Raw genomic sequence first — 19,369 nt, forward strand, 5'->3', positions numbered from 1 at the left:
AGAGTTTGTTCTTCTTTGTGAGACTCTGGAGACAGACTGCGGCAATGTGATGACTGACAGAATATCTGAGTTATGGCCCTTGTTGTGCAAAAACACAGTATTCCCACAAAGATGTTTAAACGGCCAATGAAAAGGACATTTCAGTGATTATCCCTGTTTATATTCAGACACGTATCATTGGAATAACAGCGGCCTTATGAGCTGTTGACTAGTTAGTTTGTTTGTGATGTAGAGAGCTGAAAGTGAACAGGCAAGAGGTCGTGAGTCACCAGAGTACGATGCTCATTCTGAATGAGCTGTATACATGTCCAACTAATGCTCCCGAAATCAGTGGGCCTATAATATTAGTTTATTCAAATGCTTTAATAAGAAAGTGCTTCATTTTGAAGGCCTAATTCAGAAAATCCAAATTTAAGATGCAACCCCATATCTGTATTCTGCTCACCTTAATTGTGTTGTGCATTGTTTGTTAATTGAGGTAACAAATACTGTGTTGACTTGTTACTTTGTTTAATGATTTATGAAGAAAACCCTTAACATTGTTTACAACATTTAATGTGAAAAACCTGCACACTTATTAATGATTTAAGTTATAATTCTGATGTTAACAGGAAGTGCTTTTATTTTGAAGGACAAAAGTAACACGTCACTGTTTTTCCAGTTGCTACTTCATTTATGTTTAAGACGTTACGGTGCAGAAGTCCGTGATTTACCTTCTTCATTCTGTAAACAAGAAAATATGAACAGTAAACGGTTCAGTTTGAATGACATCTGTTTAAGACTCTCCTTGAAGCTTCCACTTCAAGACAAATTGACAGGCTTTCCTTCATGCCGTTCTTGTCGTTTAAAACGTGCTTAATCATTTTCTATTTGGAGTATCCTGCAAACTGGCTTTCTAATTTCAGCATAATTACAGTTATCTTTATGATCTGCGCTGTCCCTGGGTAGTAAAAAGAGCAATATGGACTCATATCAGTATCTGTATTTACATATGCAGATTTACACTGTTAAACCACCGTGTAATTTAGGGCCTGTGTCCACTGACAGCGTTTTCAGCACCAATTTTCTATTCAAAGCAAATACAGTTCAGCCTTTCTAGTGCGCCCGCCTCCCCCTCACTGTCAGCGCTCTAAGATGAAAACAGTCAAACTTTTGTAACATCATTGCACTCGTCAATGTCACCTCTTCACCACCAATCAGAATCAAAAAGGGGCGGGACTTCTTATATCAGCTTTGTCACCAACAATGACGGAGAGCTAACCACACTGGGGTTTTTTTGAGGGAGAGTTTCCAGATTGAAGTTCCTGCTAATGTCACGACTCAGTTGTTTTTATATTTTCTTTGTAGAATTCCATTAAATAAAGCAAATACACATACAGAGCATTTAAAACAGTCACTACTAAGGGAAGTGGAAATGCGCCGGGACAACCTTTATAACTTAGCATCAGTAAGCGCCGGGAGAAGGTCTCTAAGGTTGAAGTTTTGAGAGCTGTCAGCGCACCTTCTTTGGAAGTGCTGTAACAATAGTAACATATATGTTTCAAGTGTGAGGATGTAACTGATCGCTGCTTCTCCTCTCCTCCTCCTCTAGGACTCAAAGCAGGTGGTGGAGTCCTATAAGTCCGGGTTCGAGCCCCCGGGTGACGTTGAGTTCGAAGACTACGGCCAGGCCATGAAGAGAACGGCGTCCGACACCAGCCTGTCCAGAGAGGCGAAGGAGAAACCTGCCGGCAAGACCAGCAAAGGCAAACTGTGGCCTTTCATTAAGAACAAGAACAAGGTAACACATGAGTGCACACATTTACACCCCAACATGCAGCAGCGCCTCGCTGACATTTCCTTTTCACAGGAGTTTTCTCACTTGGAGGTCACTCTAGTCTCTGGGGAGGGTTTGTTGGGCGGGCGGGGAGCTGGAGGGATGTACTTGTTTTGTCAAGTTCTGTTGGTTTTGTCTTGTAATACTGAAGGATTACATGTTCAGTGTCACATTTCTAGTATCTGTTACATTAGCGCTGATTGTGTTATAAACTTCATTTATGTGCAGACGTTTAGTTAATTTCCGTTCAGAAATCTGTTGCTAGTTCTTGTTACTATTGCCTTTTTTGTTGTTTTTATTATTCGCCACCCGTTTCCCCCCCTCCCTGGCAATCACCCTCACCAATATTGGGAGCCTCCCTTCTTCTGTAACACACACTAATGCACTTCTACCTTCATCCTGTGGATGGACTCAACCGGCAGATATTAACTCGATCTGATATAACCGTTTCCTGGTGTTCAAACTCCTTCAGTTTCCTGCTCTTGAACAGCACAAACTGATCTCTTGACTGTCTTATGGGCTGGTGGCACTGTTGGTGTTGAAATAGGGCCGATGCATGAGTGAGTAATTGGGTGTGTTTGGGAAAGAAGGGCTGGAAGCAAGTGTGTGCAAAAAGCTAGACGAGAAATCCTTGAGTGTTTTTTGTAGAGAAAAGTGGTGTTTTTTAAATTAATTCATCCTCTTGTGTGCAACCTCCCGAGACTACGGCACACTTATGTAGAGCAGGGATCATTGCTACAGCCACACACAGAGGTATTTCTACTCTACACACACACATGCATGGAAGAGTAACACAAACACAAACCACATAATACAGCGTAAAAAGCACCACTCCTGCCTTTGAATCGGGGTGTTTGTGAATTTTCGGGTTTCTAGATCACTTGCCCATGCATGCGCCGCTTCATTCTCCTAACTCCTCGACGCCTGGTGATGAATAATGCAGCCAGATGTTTTAAGGCAGCGATAAGCAATTAGATTTCTCTCTTATGATGAGCCTGAAATTCAGCGGGTGATATCCTCAGGGATGTGGGGAACTTCTCGTCCTGGCTGGCATGTGTCGAGGTTGAAAAACGAAGGGATCAAGGTTTTCCAAAATTGGAAGCCTGCATGCGCTTTGACTGAACTCTGCTGTTTGCTTTGTTGCAGCCGCTTGCTTTAACACATTTGACGCTTCCTACTCACTCTGTTTTTTCTATTGTTTAACAGTTTTTTTATGTTTAATATGTTTGACATTCCAACATAACTACTGACTAGGTTTGACGTTCCTTTGGTTGTCTTTTACATTCTGTTTGGGTTTTCTGTTATGTGTTTATTTTTTAATATTCCTAGGAGGCTTATTTATTTCGTTTTGTGTTCCCTCCTCCTTTTTTCCTCTTTTGTCCTTTTTTTTCCGTTGGATTCTCGCCCCCTTTATTCTTCTTCTTCTTCTTCTTCTTCTTCTTCCATGTTTTTTCCTCCTCCTTTTTTTCTTCCTCCTCTCTGTCACGGCTCCCTCTCTTACTGGTAGCTTATGTCCCTGTTAACGTCCCCCCACCAGCCCCCACCTGCCCCCCCAGCCACATCCCCGCCCTCACCCTCTACTGTTCCCAACGACTCCCAATCTCCCAAGCAGCAAAAGGAGCCCCTCTCCCACCGCCTCAACGACTTCATGGCCTCCAAACCCAAAATGCACTGCCTCCGGAGCCTGAGGCGAGGGGTAAGTGTGTGTGTCCAGCAGGCTTTGTGCACGTGTGCGTGTGTGTCTCTACACCTGTATCTGAGCTGTGTACCTGCTGCACTGTATGGGTGAAGTAAAACACATGGCATTATAAACATTAGCTCTGTTTTCAATAACAGATTATACTCAATTATAAACCAGCGCTGCCTTCAAAGTGTTCCCATAATGATGTAATCAGTGACTGCCAGCACTGACACAGGCCTCTCACCTTCACTCATACAGTGCTCAGCCTTTTTTTTTTTGCTTGTCTAGCATGCTTATTGTAGCGCATAACTATGAATCCATGGTACTCGTCTGACTCACCAACAGTCTCTCCATCTTGTCCCTTCATTCTTCACATTAACTCTGTACTCACAATGACATTCCCCTCCTCTTCCCCTCCTTCCCCTTTGATTAGCAAGACGCCCTAGAGTCTTGGCAGTAGCATGGAGACTGCAGATGCTCCCTGCGCTCTTTTCTCTGCAGTCTGTGCTGGAGGCGGCGGCAAAGGCGGCGGATTGTTTTTTGTTGTTTTGCAAAATGAAAGACGGGGTGTAATGATCCGATATGTGGAGTGACGCACAGATTCAACGATCAGTGTTTGAATATCATCAAGACAAAGTGATAACCAGGGGTCTTTATTATCATCAGTATCTGTGTCACTGTTTCAGGGACAGGTGGGTAATGACAAGGGAAGCCTGATATCGTCTACTGACGGATATTAGAGCTCAATCAATACATGGTTTCTGAGACGGATAGTGACACCAAAATATATCAGACAGCAAGTTATTGATGAGGTGGCAGAAATTGAAAATTTCTGAGCTTGTTTTTTAATATGTACACTGATTTCTTTTAATCTATAACACCAGGCAAAGACGCCCATGATGCTCTGCTACATGTTGCAAAGAGTGTTGCAAGTATTTGAGTGCACTCTACTTGAAAAACATGTGATGACATAATTTTGCAATCCTAAATTACTTACATAGGAACACATATCAGAAAATATTACATTGATAGATATTAGGGATGTAAATTTCAAGTATTTTCAGAGATCAATCTTTGTAAATGTTAACGATCAATTATGGAAAATGTGTTTTTTCCCCTGAATCAAATTTTCCTTTATGACACAATGTATATAACTGACAGTATTGAATAGCTACAGATCATATTGAGGTGTTCAAAACGTTAAACACGCTGAATATCAACATGTGGAGCAGGCTTATAATCTCAGTAGTCCAAAAGTGAAGGTTCAGACTTCAACAAGGGAACAGAACAGAAACATATTTCAGATTCACAGTGTCCAGTTTTCTGTCTACTCGTTCTTATTGAGAAAAATAAGCGGTCCGGGAGCGCAACCGGGTCAGAATCAGTCCTGCGGCAGGGAAAAAAAGCGCTCGTGGAGACCTGTCACTCAGCCGCAGCCCCCAGCTGAGCATCTCCGCTGTGAGCATCACCTTTAGTCAGATGATTAACATCAAAACATGCTGTAAACTTAAAACACCTCCCTGATAGCTGAATGAAATATAAGACCACATGATGCTTGTTCCACGTGATATAAAATCAAAACGAAAAACGTGTTTGAGTAAGTTCTTAACAATCAATGAATCGATACTCGGTTAATTGTTGACATCCCTGATAGATATCTGTGTCAGACCCAAGCTGGCTAGATAGCATCTTAGTCTTCTGGCTCTTATTTCAATTCCTCTATCTGAATACATTGGAAACACCCAAGACACTATAGATAGGCTGATGTATGTGTAACAGATCCAGTAAAGTAGGCCCTTTGATATCAGTTCATACCATCACCTTTTAAATCAATCACTTAAATCAAGACTATCCTGTGTGATATCCGCAAATATTGCACGCTGAAGAACTGACATACATCACATCACAATGACACTTGTGATTTAGATAAGGGATGTGCGTGTGTAGTCACTCTGCCATGAGCCAGGGTGGGTTGGCTACTGCCATCATGCTGCAGTGCTCTACTAAGCGGGTGTAAACACAGACATGTGACAGACGGCATCTTGTAACTCAGTAGCAGTTTCTTGATCTAGAAAATGGAGATGAAGTTGTATGATTTAAACTGGCTTATAACCACTCAATCAGAACGATGCATAACCAGCACAGGCATGTGGATGTTAACCTGCAAGAAGGACTGGGCCCTGGTGGTGCTAGCTCTGCTGATGTAATCACCCTGCAAACCATTTTGATATTGTTTACTCTGCAGACTCTGTGATCACGTGTTTAGACGTGTTAAATTTTAACTGTAGTCTGACTGAGTGTTACTTCTACAGAAGTCTGTCAGCCGCAGTTTAGATTTCCATTGAAATGACTCGGGACACGAAACATCCCTAATTTAGATCATCACAATTAAACAAAGCAAACATAACACAGAGCAGTTTCAGTCTGACGATATGAACAGAGTAATGTCTTTGTGGTTGTGGCGTCAGGCTGCCTGAGTCACTCCATGTAGAGAGCAAGGAATAATTTTAGAAGGCATCATGCAGGGTGGCTTTATCAGCACCAGCCCATAGTCCTGGTGGGTGTCATCACTAGTTATCGCTAGTCCACAGTGTGTTTGTGATGGGGTCACTGGGCTGTAGGGGCCAGGTCACACCACCTTTTCCCGTTACACCCTCCATCCCTCTCTGACCTCAGGAACGGGCGCCAACTCACGTGTTCCTTCCGGAGCCCTCAAATATAGTCCCTGCTTACGCTCGTATTTTGAAAGGGCAGCAGTTACTCAGGGTTTTGAATGGGAGCTATCACGATGTCTGAACAGGCAGAGAGAACAATGCTGTGGGTGCGACAGTCCACTGAGCGAGCATATTGTAGAGGAAACGATTGAAGGTCGGCAAAAGAAAGGGGAAGCGTGTGTTTTTTTGGAGCAGGAAGTGCACGTTTTCTGAAAGCGGAAGTGCTGAAACAGCTCTTGAGTGGAGCGATAAAAAAAAAGAGTTAAATCATGCATTGTGTTTAAACAAACAGATGTGAAGTGGCGGTAACATTTACAGCACAGGTAAAAGTTCAAATGAAGTTTTGAGTCTATGAGAGGTTAGAAACTGTCGGCCCTTGATTCAGTTTGAACTGTACACCTTGATCCATATCTCATGTGAACACATTTTATATCTGTACATATATTCATGTGTCATGGCAGAGATCTGTTCATGCTTTCCATGTATATAGATGTTGATTAAGAGCACACTTGCAATTCTTACTGTGAGATATGAATCAGTTGAGAAAATCAGAGTAGATGTGTAAAAATAAATTAGCTGATAGAGGATTTTGTTGCTTTGTTTTTGATGTTGTGTCATTAATTTGCCTTTCTGTGCTAGGGACCCAAATTAATCTTAATTAATCTTAATTATTATGACATAACTGAACATTTTAAAAGTCATTCAGCCCTTCATTAATCTACCTTTGTGAGTGAGCATGAATACAGTAAGATCAATTTATAAAACAGCCCTTTATTTAACCTTTGGTCTAATAAAAAAGATTACATTTTGAAGGAAAACTGCATCAAAAGTCATTTAAATTGCTTTACAATCACAAACCTGAAGGATAAAAACTCTTATTTTACAATAAATTGAATGCAGCAGTAAAATAGAAATGTCTAAAAAAATATGGTATGAATAACTACAAACATAAATGTTATTTTAAAGTTCCTTTATTTATTTTTTTTTTTATTTTTTAAATTATATATATATATAAAAAAAATGTATGTGTATTTTTGTTTTTCTGTAAATGTTTTTTTTTTTACCTTTGTTCAGAAAAGTGCCATAGAAATAAAGATTATTATTATTGTTAATATTAATATTATTATTATATAAACAGGGTGACCGTTCAGCTTGTGTGTTATCTTTTTCATACTAAATACACCGTTATCCAACAGCCGATATCCGCTTATACAGATACTCATATGTCTATCAGTGCATCCCCTTATCATCTGCTCCTTTTCGATCACATTAAAAGGAAGCAGAAGGTGCATGATTAATCCGATAAAGTAATGACAAGTCTTTTAGGGACAGCGACCCCGCCGTCTCACTGACTCAGACAGGCGTTAATGCCTCTGAACGGCTCATTGTAATTCTTTGGCACCTTTACAAACAGACGTAATGGATGTGTCTGCTCAGACTTAAGCTAACTAGTGAAACTTAATTATCACTAACACAATACCACTCAATACAAGAGACCCAGTCCTTCTCCTTTTTGAATGTAATGGAATAAATGAAAAGATCTTTAGTTTAAAGTCTGAAATGTTGATGACATGTACCTTTGTTTTGGGCCGCTATAGAACAACCCTTAGATCAAAAGTGTGTTCAGTTTACATCAGACAGTAGACAGGGACCCTTCAGTTGAGTTTTGATCAGAAACTTAAGACATTTTCATACTTAGAATAGCTTGGAAGCTCATTCTTTTAAAGCTAAGAGTGAGTTTTGCAAAAACAAAATTAAAGCTCCTCTGAAGGACTTTTTGTATGCATTGATTTTGGCGCCCCCTGTGGCTAAAGCCATACATTTGATCTCTTTGCAGATCTTAAACATTACCAAGTAATTTTTCCTGAAGACAAATCATTTTATTATTCAAACAAATCACTCACTGTGAAAATTTGATGTGCAAAATGTAAACAAAGGCTGCAATCGCCTCATCTGACACCTACCTGGTGGCAGCGTTCACAGGCTTCAAAATAAGTACACAGCAACAGTGAGTCCTCCTCCTGATGGTCCTGTTTGCTTTTACAGGTCGTAATGGGACATCAGGATTAATTTCAGTCCATCATAACCAGATTAAAACTCCTCACAGGAGCTTTAAGAGCTATCAGAATACCTTTCTGGGAGTATAGGAGTACTAGGCCAGATTGTCGTATTACATATATCAGCAGTTTCCCAGAAGAAACATGTGTTTTATTCTCTCCTGAAGAGATACAAACATTACTTTGTGAATCCTCCTTCAGATTTGTAAACATGATATTAATCTGCTCAGATCAAGAAAATGAGATTAGATCCCCTCTCACCTCCTGCAAAGAGAACGAGGCATCACATTAAGGATTAGATTAGTCGTGCCAGTGGAGGTGGTGTTCTGTGTCTCCCTGCTCAGGGGAGGCCTGTTTACCCCCCTGCAGGAGAGCCTCTGTGTGGTGCATATAAGCTGTCTCATCCATCCACAGCAACTGTACGTGTGCGCGCACGAGTGTGTATGTGTGTGTGTGTCCTGTGCAATAAGAGCAAAAAGCATACGTGTTTAGGGAGTTGAATTAAGAGCGTGTAGAGTTTAAGATCTTTAAGAGAGTCATTGACAAAGCTGTGTTCTCTCTGACAACCACCACAGCAGCAATCCCCGCGCTCGCTCACTCGTCACAAAGAGCTTATGAAGAGGACTCTGGGTCGACCCACATATGCTTTCGAAGCAAGGCAATATGTTGTAAGTGTGTGTGTGATGGGTTAAAGTGGTCCGAGCAGTGTGTGTGTGAGAAAGTGTGTGTGGAAGGAAAGCATATTGAATGTGTGATTAGTAAAAGCCATGTACAGCACATGCAGTAGCCTCATTAGTAATAATTGAATTGTGCGGGGACGTTCATTTCTCCAGCGAGGATGTTCGTCAAAATTAACGAGGCAAATTTCCCCCTACAAAGGAGGCTAGTGTGTGTGTGTGTGCGTGTGTGTGTGTGTGAGTGTGCTTTTCCGGGAATGGGTCACATGGCTCGGCCACGTGTAGAATCCGGACGAATGAGCCGAGGAGCTGATGACTTCATCCAACATCACATGTATCAGCTTGAGATTTCTTGTTGCTCGTCATCCCTGCAGCTGATTAAGGGCTCCCCCCCCCCCCCCCCCCCCCCCCCCCCTCCACCGAGCATCTACAAGGGGTCAATTCACAAAGTGTCACAAGCACCTGAGGCAGCGGAGGATTACGGGTGTGAGGATGCTAATTCATCCGACACAGCGATCACCCCCCTCCTTGTTCATTAAGTCTCACTCTAAGCCAGATTTAGTGTAATTGGAGGTGTTGGTCACACTTTGGGTCTGGGTACAGCCTACAGTACCCAGAATTCACCCCTGCAGGGCTTTCTTTGTGCTGGCGTGCCATACTGCAGCAATGTGTGTGTCTGTAAGGGCTGAAATATACCTGTATATCTGTGTGTGTCTGGGTTAGTTGGACGGGGTTCAGGTACATCTGAGGATAAGGGCTGGAACGTCTAAGAACTTCAATGAGCTTACTGTAAACACATTCAGCACAAAGCCATTTAAAACTAGAAGAAGGTGCTGCTCTCAAGTGATGGAGAGAATCATGACATATGTACTCAGTGTGGACACAAGTCAAGGACCAGAATTTACTCTACACCTCCCCAGTTGTTCATTCCTTTGAACTAATCATTGTATATCCTGAGATTGATTTATACCTCACTGGCATTTGTTTTTTCTAGTTTGCATGATTACAACCTTTAAAGAGTAAAATGTGTTAGTATAAAGATGTTGATTTCTTTACTAGGACTTTCACTGATGATTAAAAAAACAGTCCCATTTACATGTGTGCTTTTCATGAGAAACCCCACTGGTAAGTGCAGACATGAATAAAATACAAGAATAAATAAGATATTAAAATGACTCTCTGATTCCTCTTCTTGGGAATTGAGAACCGGCTCCAACTAGTTAGAGCCAGCGACATCATTTCCGCTTATGCTTAATGGTTCCCTAGTGAATGCCTTCCAATTATAGTTCAGCATGTCATGCAAAACAATGATGTCACTTTGATAACAGTTGATCCATTAATTCTGTTTGAAATGAACAGAAGCTAACATTAAAGCTAATGTTAAAACTTGTTGCAAGCCTGAAGGTCAGCCCCACCTCCTGCTGCAAGGAAAGGGTCCCCACGATCCAAGACAAGTAGAATATTTATTTTTTTAAAGATCTTATTATTTGAATTTTTACACATTATATACAAAAGATCAGTGTAGACAATTAGAGCAATTTTATTTTTTTTATAAGAAACACAATAAGTGAATGAAAAAGCAACCAATATTAATAAATTATAATAATTTAAGATAATACAAATAAATAAATAGAAAAATAAATAATAGTGAAACTAAAATAAGATATAGGTTAAATATGAAGTAAATAAAAAGTGGAAAAGGTAAAAAAAAAAAAAAAAGCAATAAAAATAACAATAAAAAATACATTAAAAGATAAATAAACAATTATTATTATTATTAGAATACCAAAAACAAACTGAGAAATACAATGTTAAAAAACCCACCACAAGTGATAATCTACTTCGAGAACAACAGAACATGTTCTTGGAATATAGATGTCGTGCTATAGAAGGGATCAAAGCCTCAAAGGATAAAAAAAAAAATTACAAAAATAGTTGATGGAAAACAAAACTCAAAATCTGCAACCAGCTTTATTGAGGTGCGTCCTTGAACTGCAGGGTTTCTATAAGGTCAAAGAAAGGCTGCCATATTTAAAAAAAAAATTAGTTTGTGGATCCGTGCAGAGGATGTTTGACCTTTTGGAGTCTGCTAAAATAAAGAGCAACCCTCACCTAACCCTCATAGGATGGAGGAGAAGTAGATTTCCCATGTACAAGATTCAACGCTCTATGTTCTTGCCCAAGTTGTCTGCGATCCATCTTATGGTTGTGGGAATTCAGGCTCCTTTTAGTGATCCAGATCATTGGTTCAGCCAATGCCAGCTCTTTCAGCTCCCAACGGCTCGTCATAGTAGCATTTTGGCTAACAAGAGCCAACTCTTAGAGCTGGGTCGTTTGTGACTGACACATCATTAGATGCTCCCTATCTCAGCGTAGATGCTGTCTGCTCCCACAGTGCAGGGAAGTCAGGTAACATGGAAATGACGACATGAAAGAAAACTTGTTTTAACATCCATGTTAAGAGTTAATATTAAAGTAACCCTGATAGTTCTTGGATTAACGGATGTGTGCCGTGCTCTGGGCATTAAATACCAGGAGTGTCATATGATCGATGCTGTACGCTGTCAGTCATTGAGTGTTTCCCTGTCTCAGCAGAGCAGTGAAGGTAAGGAATTCGTAAGGGATTTCAAAGATAATTTGATCAATAAGCAGAATCGATGATTGCACTGGTATCAATAAAATCATGTTTGTTGGCGTCCCTTGGCTCCTTGAGGAAAGCTTGATGCTGAAACATGTCAAGGCTTACTTTCAGATCTAAAATGACTCTGTGGAAAACAACAAAGGCATTTAAAAAAGGGGTTCCTTGGGTTTTATAGCTGAGGAAACCCTTTTCAATGAGCAACTGAAGCTACATCACTCCAGTCCTCACATTTGTAAAACTCAGTCTGCACATGACCGTATAAAAACACCAGAAAGGCTCAACAGAGATCTCAGAGTACAGAGGGAAGTTTACAGATTGTCCCCTTCCTCATATTAGCCACAAGTCAAGATGAAGTCTGCCTTTGTGTAAGTAAAGGGAAGATGTGAGAATTACACAGACGTGGGGAGGTGAGAGTGCGGATCACAAGGTAGAGCAGACAGTAACAGCCCATTCCAGGTGGATGACTCGATTAGTGGACTAAAGTGAGTGGAGCTCCTCAGTGCACCAGCCTGTGAGCCCCTAACAGGATTACAAGTCATTTGCTGCAGCTCTACCAGCCCCTGGTATTGAGCTGCTCTTTATTCTTTCCTCACAGAAATCTTCACATCAAATAATCTCTGCGCCTCTAAAGCAACAACTTCTTCAGTCCTTCTCTCTCTCTCTCTGAATTATGTGCATTCTTCCTTTATTTACCCCCTTTCATTTTAATATTTCCCGCCCTGTGAAGGTTTTTCTTTGTAGTTTTGATAGTTTGGTTTCAAAGCGTCTCTTCAGCTTGTCTGTACCTGCCACCACACATGCTTTTGGCGCCCTCTGCTGTCACTTTCTCTGTAAAGGCAGCAAAGAGGTGAGATGAAGAAGTAAAGGGCACATCCATCCCTTCTGCACCCACTCTCCCTCTACTTCTTTCTCTACATTTACTTTCATCCGTCTCCCTTTAATTTTGGACTCATTCTTTCCTTCGTGCTTGTGCAGTAGGTTGGTGTTTCTGCCGACTCATTCTTCATTAATCCATCATACTAGAAATGTTAAACTTCACTTTGTTGGACAAGAGTGGATGATGCTTTAGCTCCAGTTGCTACTGCAGGAGCTTTTTCTACATAACTGGCATAAAAGAACAAACACATTCTTAAGCTTCTGAGTATTTTACCCTCTTTTCCTTGCATGGTGAAGTTTGGCAGCAAAGGGTTGACAAAAATCGACATTTAGAGCAGTTTTTATTCAAAAGGAAAATGAAATCATGGCTGCGATATTCTCTTGATGCTGACTTTTATCTGTTGTCTTTCTCTCCTGCTCCTCGCCTTTTCTCTCTCCTCTCCTCCCCCCACATGAAGCTTTCTCTCAAGCTGGTAAGCATGACCGTATAACCGCACGACCGTAGCGGCATGACCATATCACGCATGTCACGTCCTCCCGTGTAACACAGTGTCAATAACGTTCTGTACGCCGTTATGTTTTTGTTAATTTGGGTGTTTTTGGGGGTGTTGTGATTTAATTTTTTGCTGTGACACATGGATGAACCCCAGACTCACGTCTTTGTCTTATTTTGTGTGTTAATTTGTTTTTTGTTTTTTTGTTTTTTTTGTATGTCGTGGTTGTGTTCATGTCTCTCCCCCCAACTGTGTGTTTGGTCTCTGTGGTGCAGATCACACTCAATTCCCACGTCCGGAATCTCATTGAGGTGATCAGATTTACTCGATGTTTGACCCGTCTGTCTCTTAGTCTGTCTGGTAGTCCTCCTCGTCCGTCTCAACGAATGTGTCCTTTAACACCAATACTAATCTGATGTTATGTAGTGTTTGATCACTGATTTCCTTACACTGCATGCCAATTTGATCATGTTTGAAGAATGCTGTTTTGAAATCTAATGTACTGTGAGAGAGCTGAACTGACTGGAGATAAATAAATGAATTGTTTCATAGTTTGTAATATAGATGTGTTAGTTTTCCTGCTCAGAGTTTCATATCACTCTCAAATCTGTTCACTAAACATGACTCACAGTGGGCAGATGCTCAGCTTAGCTTTTTTTTTAGCATTGAGACTGGAAACGGGGCACAGCTTGTCTGGCTCACCACAAAAGCAAATACAAGTAACAGAAACTTTAAATTAAAGCTACAGTAAGGAACTTTTGGTGTGTCGATTTTGTCCTGTCCTTTAAATGAGTAGATGTCTTTTAATGACACAAATTTATATCCTTTATTTTAAAGTCAAATGCATACTTATTAAGGAACTTTTCTTTGTAAATTTAAAGAAAGAAGTCTGTTTCTGCAGCTTCTTCTTAATCACTTTGTCTGACACCTACCCCACAGCTGGGGTTTTAGGCTTTGTGCATTTATAACCAATGTTCTTAATGTTCAAATGCCAAATAAAACAATTCCAAAAATACAAAAAAATAGTTTCCAAGTAAAAGAAACTAATTTCATCCAACAATTCAAAGATACATTTTCATATATCCATCCATCCATCCATCCATCCATCCATTATCTTGACCGCTTATCCCATTAGGGGTCACAGGATCCAAGCTGACTTCAGGTGAAAGACAGGGTACACAATATTAATTGATATTGTCTACTGTATAATGACTTTAAAAAATTATCAGTAAACTCCTTTTCTATTTTGTGTATGTGGTCATAGCATACCTGTACAAGAATGTATAAAAAGAAGAATTCTATTTATGTTACTGCTCTTAAAATTGAAAATTTCCCTCAAAAAAACAACAAACAAGAAACTTATAGTTTCATAGAGTTACATATTTTAAGTAAGTTTATGTCCTTGTTAATATAGTATTCAAAAAGTTTCATTTTTAACCTTGTATTTTTTTAGAAAAGCATCAATGCAACTGTTATTGATTATCCAGAATTAAAATTAATTGGTGTCCAAAATCTGCATTTTTTTGTCTTAACTGAGTAGTTTCTTGAAAAAAGAAGGCTGGAAGTTTCTGCACTAGTCTCAATGCTAAGCTAAGCTAACTGTGCACTAGCTTAATTTTTAGCAATCAGATTTGAGAGTCCCTCTGTGCAGTAAAGTGAGCTCAGTTTAAAATGAAAAATAGACATATGCATGATTTTTTAAAATGATTTCTTATGATTCATTTTGTAAATCAATACCAATTAGTATCCACTCCAAGTTCATCAAACAGCACATAAATCAAAGGACTTAATGTGTGCCCTGTAGTTGTACTTTGGTCCTCCACCTTCATCACCTAGATCATAGTGTTTTCATCTGTGGTGGTTAAATAGAGAATGTGAGCATGTGTAATCACTAACTCATGACGTGTGCTCTGAGATGTTTTTAACTGGTAAAGGGAGCATGTCTCTGCATGATGATTTACATGATTTTTGTTATCTTGCATGCCCGGTAAGTGTTGCGCCATGGTTCGGGGAGAAGGGGTAAGGTTGCCATGGTAACCTAGCTGATGTATTTGACCTGGCTTCATGTGCAGTGAATCCTAAAAACCTCGAGCCCCCCTTTAGCTCCAGCAGTTCATATCCTGTGGTGCCGCCGTGACCCAGCTCGATAAGATCCAATCAGGGCCTTCACCTGTTCAGTCCGTGTGATGATAGGCTCAAAGAACAAAGTGCAGGAACACAGTTTGCTCCTTTTTTTTTTTTCCCTTCTGTTTCACTGAAAAAAAAAGTCAATTACATGCTCCGTTAAGCTCCAAAGAGTTCAATAATTCATTAAGAAATGGCACAAGTACGTACAAAAATGACCTTCCTATGAACCTCAGCTGTACTTTGGTGAAGTGGAAATCGTTTCATTGCATTAGTGCACTGCCCTGCTTATATATAGCCACACAGAGGTGCTAGGATATCTGAAGGTAACTTTGATAATCTGTTCTGTTGAAAATGAACAGAAGATTACAAAGTGTCATGACAGTTACTGCAGTGCAAGTCAGTCAGTGGCACACTGGTGCCACCTAGTGGTGAGAAGTTTTAGCAACTTTCACAAATTCTCTCCTCTCCATGGGTTTAAATGATACAGATATGATACAATTCCCACAATTTAATTGAAGTTAAAGGTACGGTTAATCTTTTTTCTAGTCAACATCCATGTTAAAAGTGATTTAAAATAAAGAAACACAAATAAATAACAAATAATGGACTTGTGCTTAGCTTAGCTCGGGCCCTTCGTTCACTAGCAAAACCAAGAGTCAAAGCAAACTGTTGAACTAAAACTAAATTCACCAGGTTAAGTGCTGCCATTAGCTTCACATAGCAAAGTGACAAATTAGCTAGCTAGTTAGCATGTGCAGCATTATTAGTAAAATAAGTGTTTAGTTAATGTGTGCTGTGATTATTGGCAGGAGTATGGAGTAGTTTGATTTAGAAATACTGTGACATTATTAATTAAAAATTTCATGCAGAGGCATATTTGTAAATAAATGCCATGCATGTACAGAAAAGATGGCCAACACGTCTACACCTCCTCCCATTGTACAAAAGTGAAGCCAAATATTGATGAAGGGACTAGTGCTTAGCTTAACTTGGACCTTCATTCACTAGCAAAACCAAAAGAGTCAAAGCAAACTGTTGAAATAAACCTAAATTCACTAGGTTAAGTGCTGCCATTAGCTTCACATTTGTGCTAAGTACCAAATTAGGCTCCTAAACTAATTCAGCTAGCTAGTAAACTAAGTGTTTAGTTAATGTGTGCTGTGGTTATTGGCAGGAGGGTGGAGTAGTTTGATTTAGAAACACTCTGATATTAGTCATGGAACATTTCTGACACAGGCATACTTTGCCTGTACAAAAAAGATGGCTACACCTCCTCCCATTGTACAAAAGTGAAGCCAAATAGGCCTCTGCAACCGGCGCTAACATCCTGTGCATTTGGAGTAAGAACCTGCACAAGAAGGATTGACTGGTGGCACTGTGGTAGTGATGTCCAAGCTCTAATTTTTTGGCTTCACTGTCGGGAGCTGTCGTGTCCTCCATCTTTTCATACAGTCTTAGGAGAAAACTATCAGGGACATTTGGATTATCGAATTTAATTTCATAAAACTGAAGAAACAGAGAATCATAATATCATGTTGAACTCTTTGGGGCCACACACAGACGAGCAAAGAGCCAGCTAAGCTTCAGATTTGAAACACTGATGCATCACGTCCACAGAAACTTTGAAAGCCTGCCGAGAAGTATGAGTCATCAGCTCAGACTGAAATCCTTCTCACCAGGAAATGTGACACCTGGCCGGATCAACAAACCACTCACTCTCACCACCCTTACTTCGAGAACACACAGTACAGGCTGCTTAAAACCCATTAGTCAGCTCACACTGAAACACTATATGAACAATAATATTATGTACTTAATACATTTCTTACACAGTCATGGAGTGCACTAGATTAGAGGAAGTTACTGAATAGGTGAAAGGCCTAAAGTCCATAAGCAAGACAAACTCTCAGTATGTTAGAGAGCAGCTGCAGTATCTCCTTCAAGTGAATTATTGGAGCTTTAAAAGAACTCTATGTGTTATTAATTTATCCCTGAGTCTTAACTCACAGGGTTACAAGAAAAGGAGATACTGCACCTGACTAGATAAGATCCCTATAAAACCAGCAGCAGCACAATTATAAATAATAAAAGGTGCTTTTTTCATCTTACAGTGTGTCTTCATCTCTGTCCTATTTTTGTTTCCTTTTCTTCTCCTTCCTTGTTGCTGCCTCAGGGCTCTGGACCTGAGGACTTCAGCCACCTGCCACCAGAACAGAGGAGGAAGAAGCTGCAGGGGAAGCTGGATGAACTGAACAAAGATATCCAGAAAGAAACGGATCAGAGGTATGTGTTTTAATTTGAACTCTCATTAAAACCTGGGTCCAAACCATAGACTGTATAAATAATGGAGGTAGTATCTGTGACGTCACCCATCTGTGTCTGAAGCGCTGTTTTGAAGCAAATCATCAGCGGGAGCCATATTGGAAACTCAACCTAACCTAAAGCGAGTGTGACTTAAAGAGATGGGCTTTGAGCTTCCTAGCCAACAGCTACAGTGTTCCCACCTGTCAATCAAGTTAGCTTTGCCTCTTATAGATCTTAATGAGCTATCCAGACTTCACTTTTTTTTTATACCAATCTGTAAACATGTTTATTCCTGCTTGTCCAAACAGTACTTTTTCTATACTTAAGCTTATTATGATGTCTTTTCTTTGAGCATCTTTCAGTGCCTTATATCCCTTGAATATGCACAAGTATTCAAATCATACCATGATTAAAAGATAAGAATAATCTGATGTTTTTACCAGAACTTAGTTATGGCATTTGAGCTCTGTCCATCTTTTTGTTTTTGAGATACAGACACTTTTATGTTGCAAAGCTTCTTTGAGTTCATACAGTATCTTGGAGTCTCTTCAAATACTTCATATCTTATTCAAACCTAAATTTAATCTCAAGCTCCTCCTGATATGAATTCTTATCTTAGATCAGTTCAAACATGATCATGCAAACAATTCCCTGCAGCCAGCTCACGGCTACCACCTGCAGTGTTGCCACCGTGTTTTAAATCACATGTATTGCACTGTAATGACATCATCAACAAACAAAAATTTGTGATGATGCAAAAGACAGAAGCCTTTGCTTTCTGTAGCAACAACATGAAGGCTCAAGCTCCTATAGTTTGTATTCAAGATTGATTTAAACAAGCGTATATTAAGAGTCTCCTGCAGCTCCCTGTAGGAGGTCTGTTTTCAAAGTGTTTGTAGTGTTTGTAGTTGCCATAGAGGAGCTTTTTTTAATTTAAACGGTAGTGAAATGTGTCCTCTCCTTTGAAACCTGCTACAAAGACTTGATGTGACTTTATTAATCTGTCCCCCAGGGACGCCCTGACTAAGATGAAAGACGTGTACGTGAAGAACCCTCAGATGGGTGACCCGACAAGCGTGGACCCCCGGCTTTCAGAAATAGGCCAGAACATCGAAAAGCTGCAGTTTGAAGTTCAGAAATTTGAGGTGAGTCTGGTGCCTGTGTGAGCTCTCGTCTCTGTGGGAGTGTTAGTGTTGGCGGGGCTTTCTTGTTTGGTTTACATGAGACGGTAAATAATGAGGAGCTCAAACACACGTCTCCAGCTGGGGTGGCTCCAGAGGAGTCTGTTGCTCATCCATATTAGGAGAAGATGCGATGCAGCTGGAGACTGACTGCAGCTCTGTGCAGGGAGGAAGGAAAAGAGACATGGGATGGTTTTACTCTATTAAAAAGTCAGGTATTAGATACTTCTAGAAGAGCTCTAAGCCTCCAATACCAAGGTTATCTGCTAAAGGCGAGATGTCATCATTAATCTGTTTCTTCATGCGTTTTGTGATCATTATCTCTCAAGTTTTTAATGAGCCAGAATTCTCTCTGGTAACACCTGAAGGTTTAACAAATATCTGAAAATCCTTATCATCTAAACAACTTCTGATGCCAAGGGAATGATGTTTAATACTGCAGTAAGAAGGACCAATCTAGCAACTTTACTTCTATTCCATTTAGCTTACAGAGAGCTAACAGTATGCTAACAAGATTCAAGGTCAACAGCATTACATATTGTGACATAAAGTAATTGTAATTTTAATAATAATGATAATACATTTTTTTTATAGGCACCTTTCTGGACACTCAAGGTCACCTTACAACATACCAACAGTAAAAACAACACTTAACAATGCATACATAAATATAACAGAACAACGATGCAATACTAGAAAAATAAAAGTGAGGTCATGATGAAAGTTAAAGTGCAGTGAAGTCATTCCAGTCCCAAAAAGAGAAGTTAAAGCAAGTAGGCTTAGCAGAAAAGGGGAGTTTTG

The 19,369-nt window shown here is 40.1% G+C and overlaps 1 protein-coding gene across 5 annotated transcripts in view; it reads left to right on the plus strand.

Moving 5' to 3' along the window:
- Positions 1–19,369, plus strand: part of LOC117831382 (formin-binding protein 1) — a 103,015-nt gene that overhangs the window by 74,382 nt on the left and 9,264 nt on the right. For 3 of the 5 annotated variants that reach the window (XM_034710051.1, XM_034710050.1, XM_034710049.1), the window contains exons 9-11: positions 1,592–1,780; positions 17,257–17,366; positions 18,400–18,532. In XM_034710051.1, coding sequence (XP_034565942.1) covers positions 1,592–1,780; positions 17,257–17,366; positions 18,400–18,532 — 432 coding nt within the window. Of the gene's footprint in view, positions 1–1,591; positions 1,781–3,323; positions 3,513–12,920; positions 12,936–13,231; positions 13,268–17,256; positions 17,367–18,399; positions 18,533–19,369 lie in introns of all 5 variants that reach the window. The other 2 variants (XM_034710047.1, XM_034710048.1) reach the window with 2 other exon arrangements.

The sequence above is a fragment of the Notolabrus celidotus genome, chromosome 19, assembly GCF_009762535.1.
Source record: "Notolabrus celidotus isolate fNotCel1 chromosome 19, fNotCel1.pri, whole genome shotgun sequence".
NCBI lineage: Eukaryota > Metazoa > Chordata > Actinopteri > Labriformes > Labridae > Notolabrus > Notolabrus celidotus.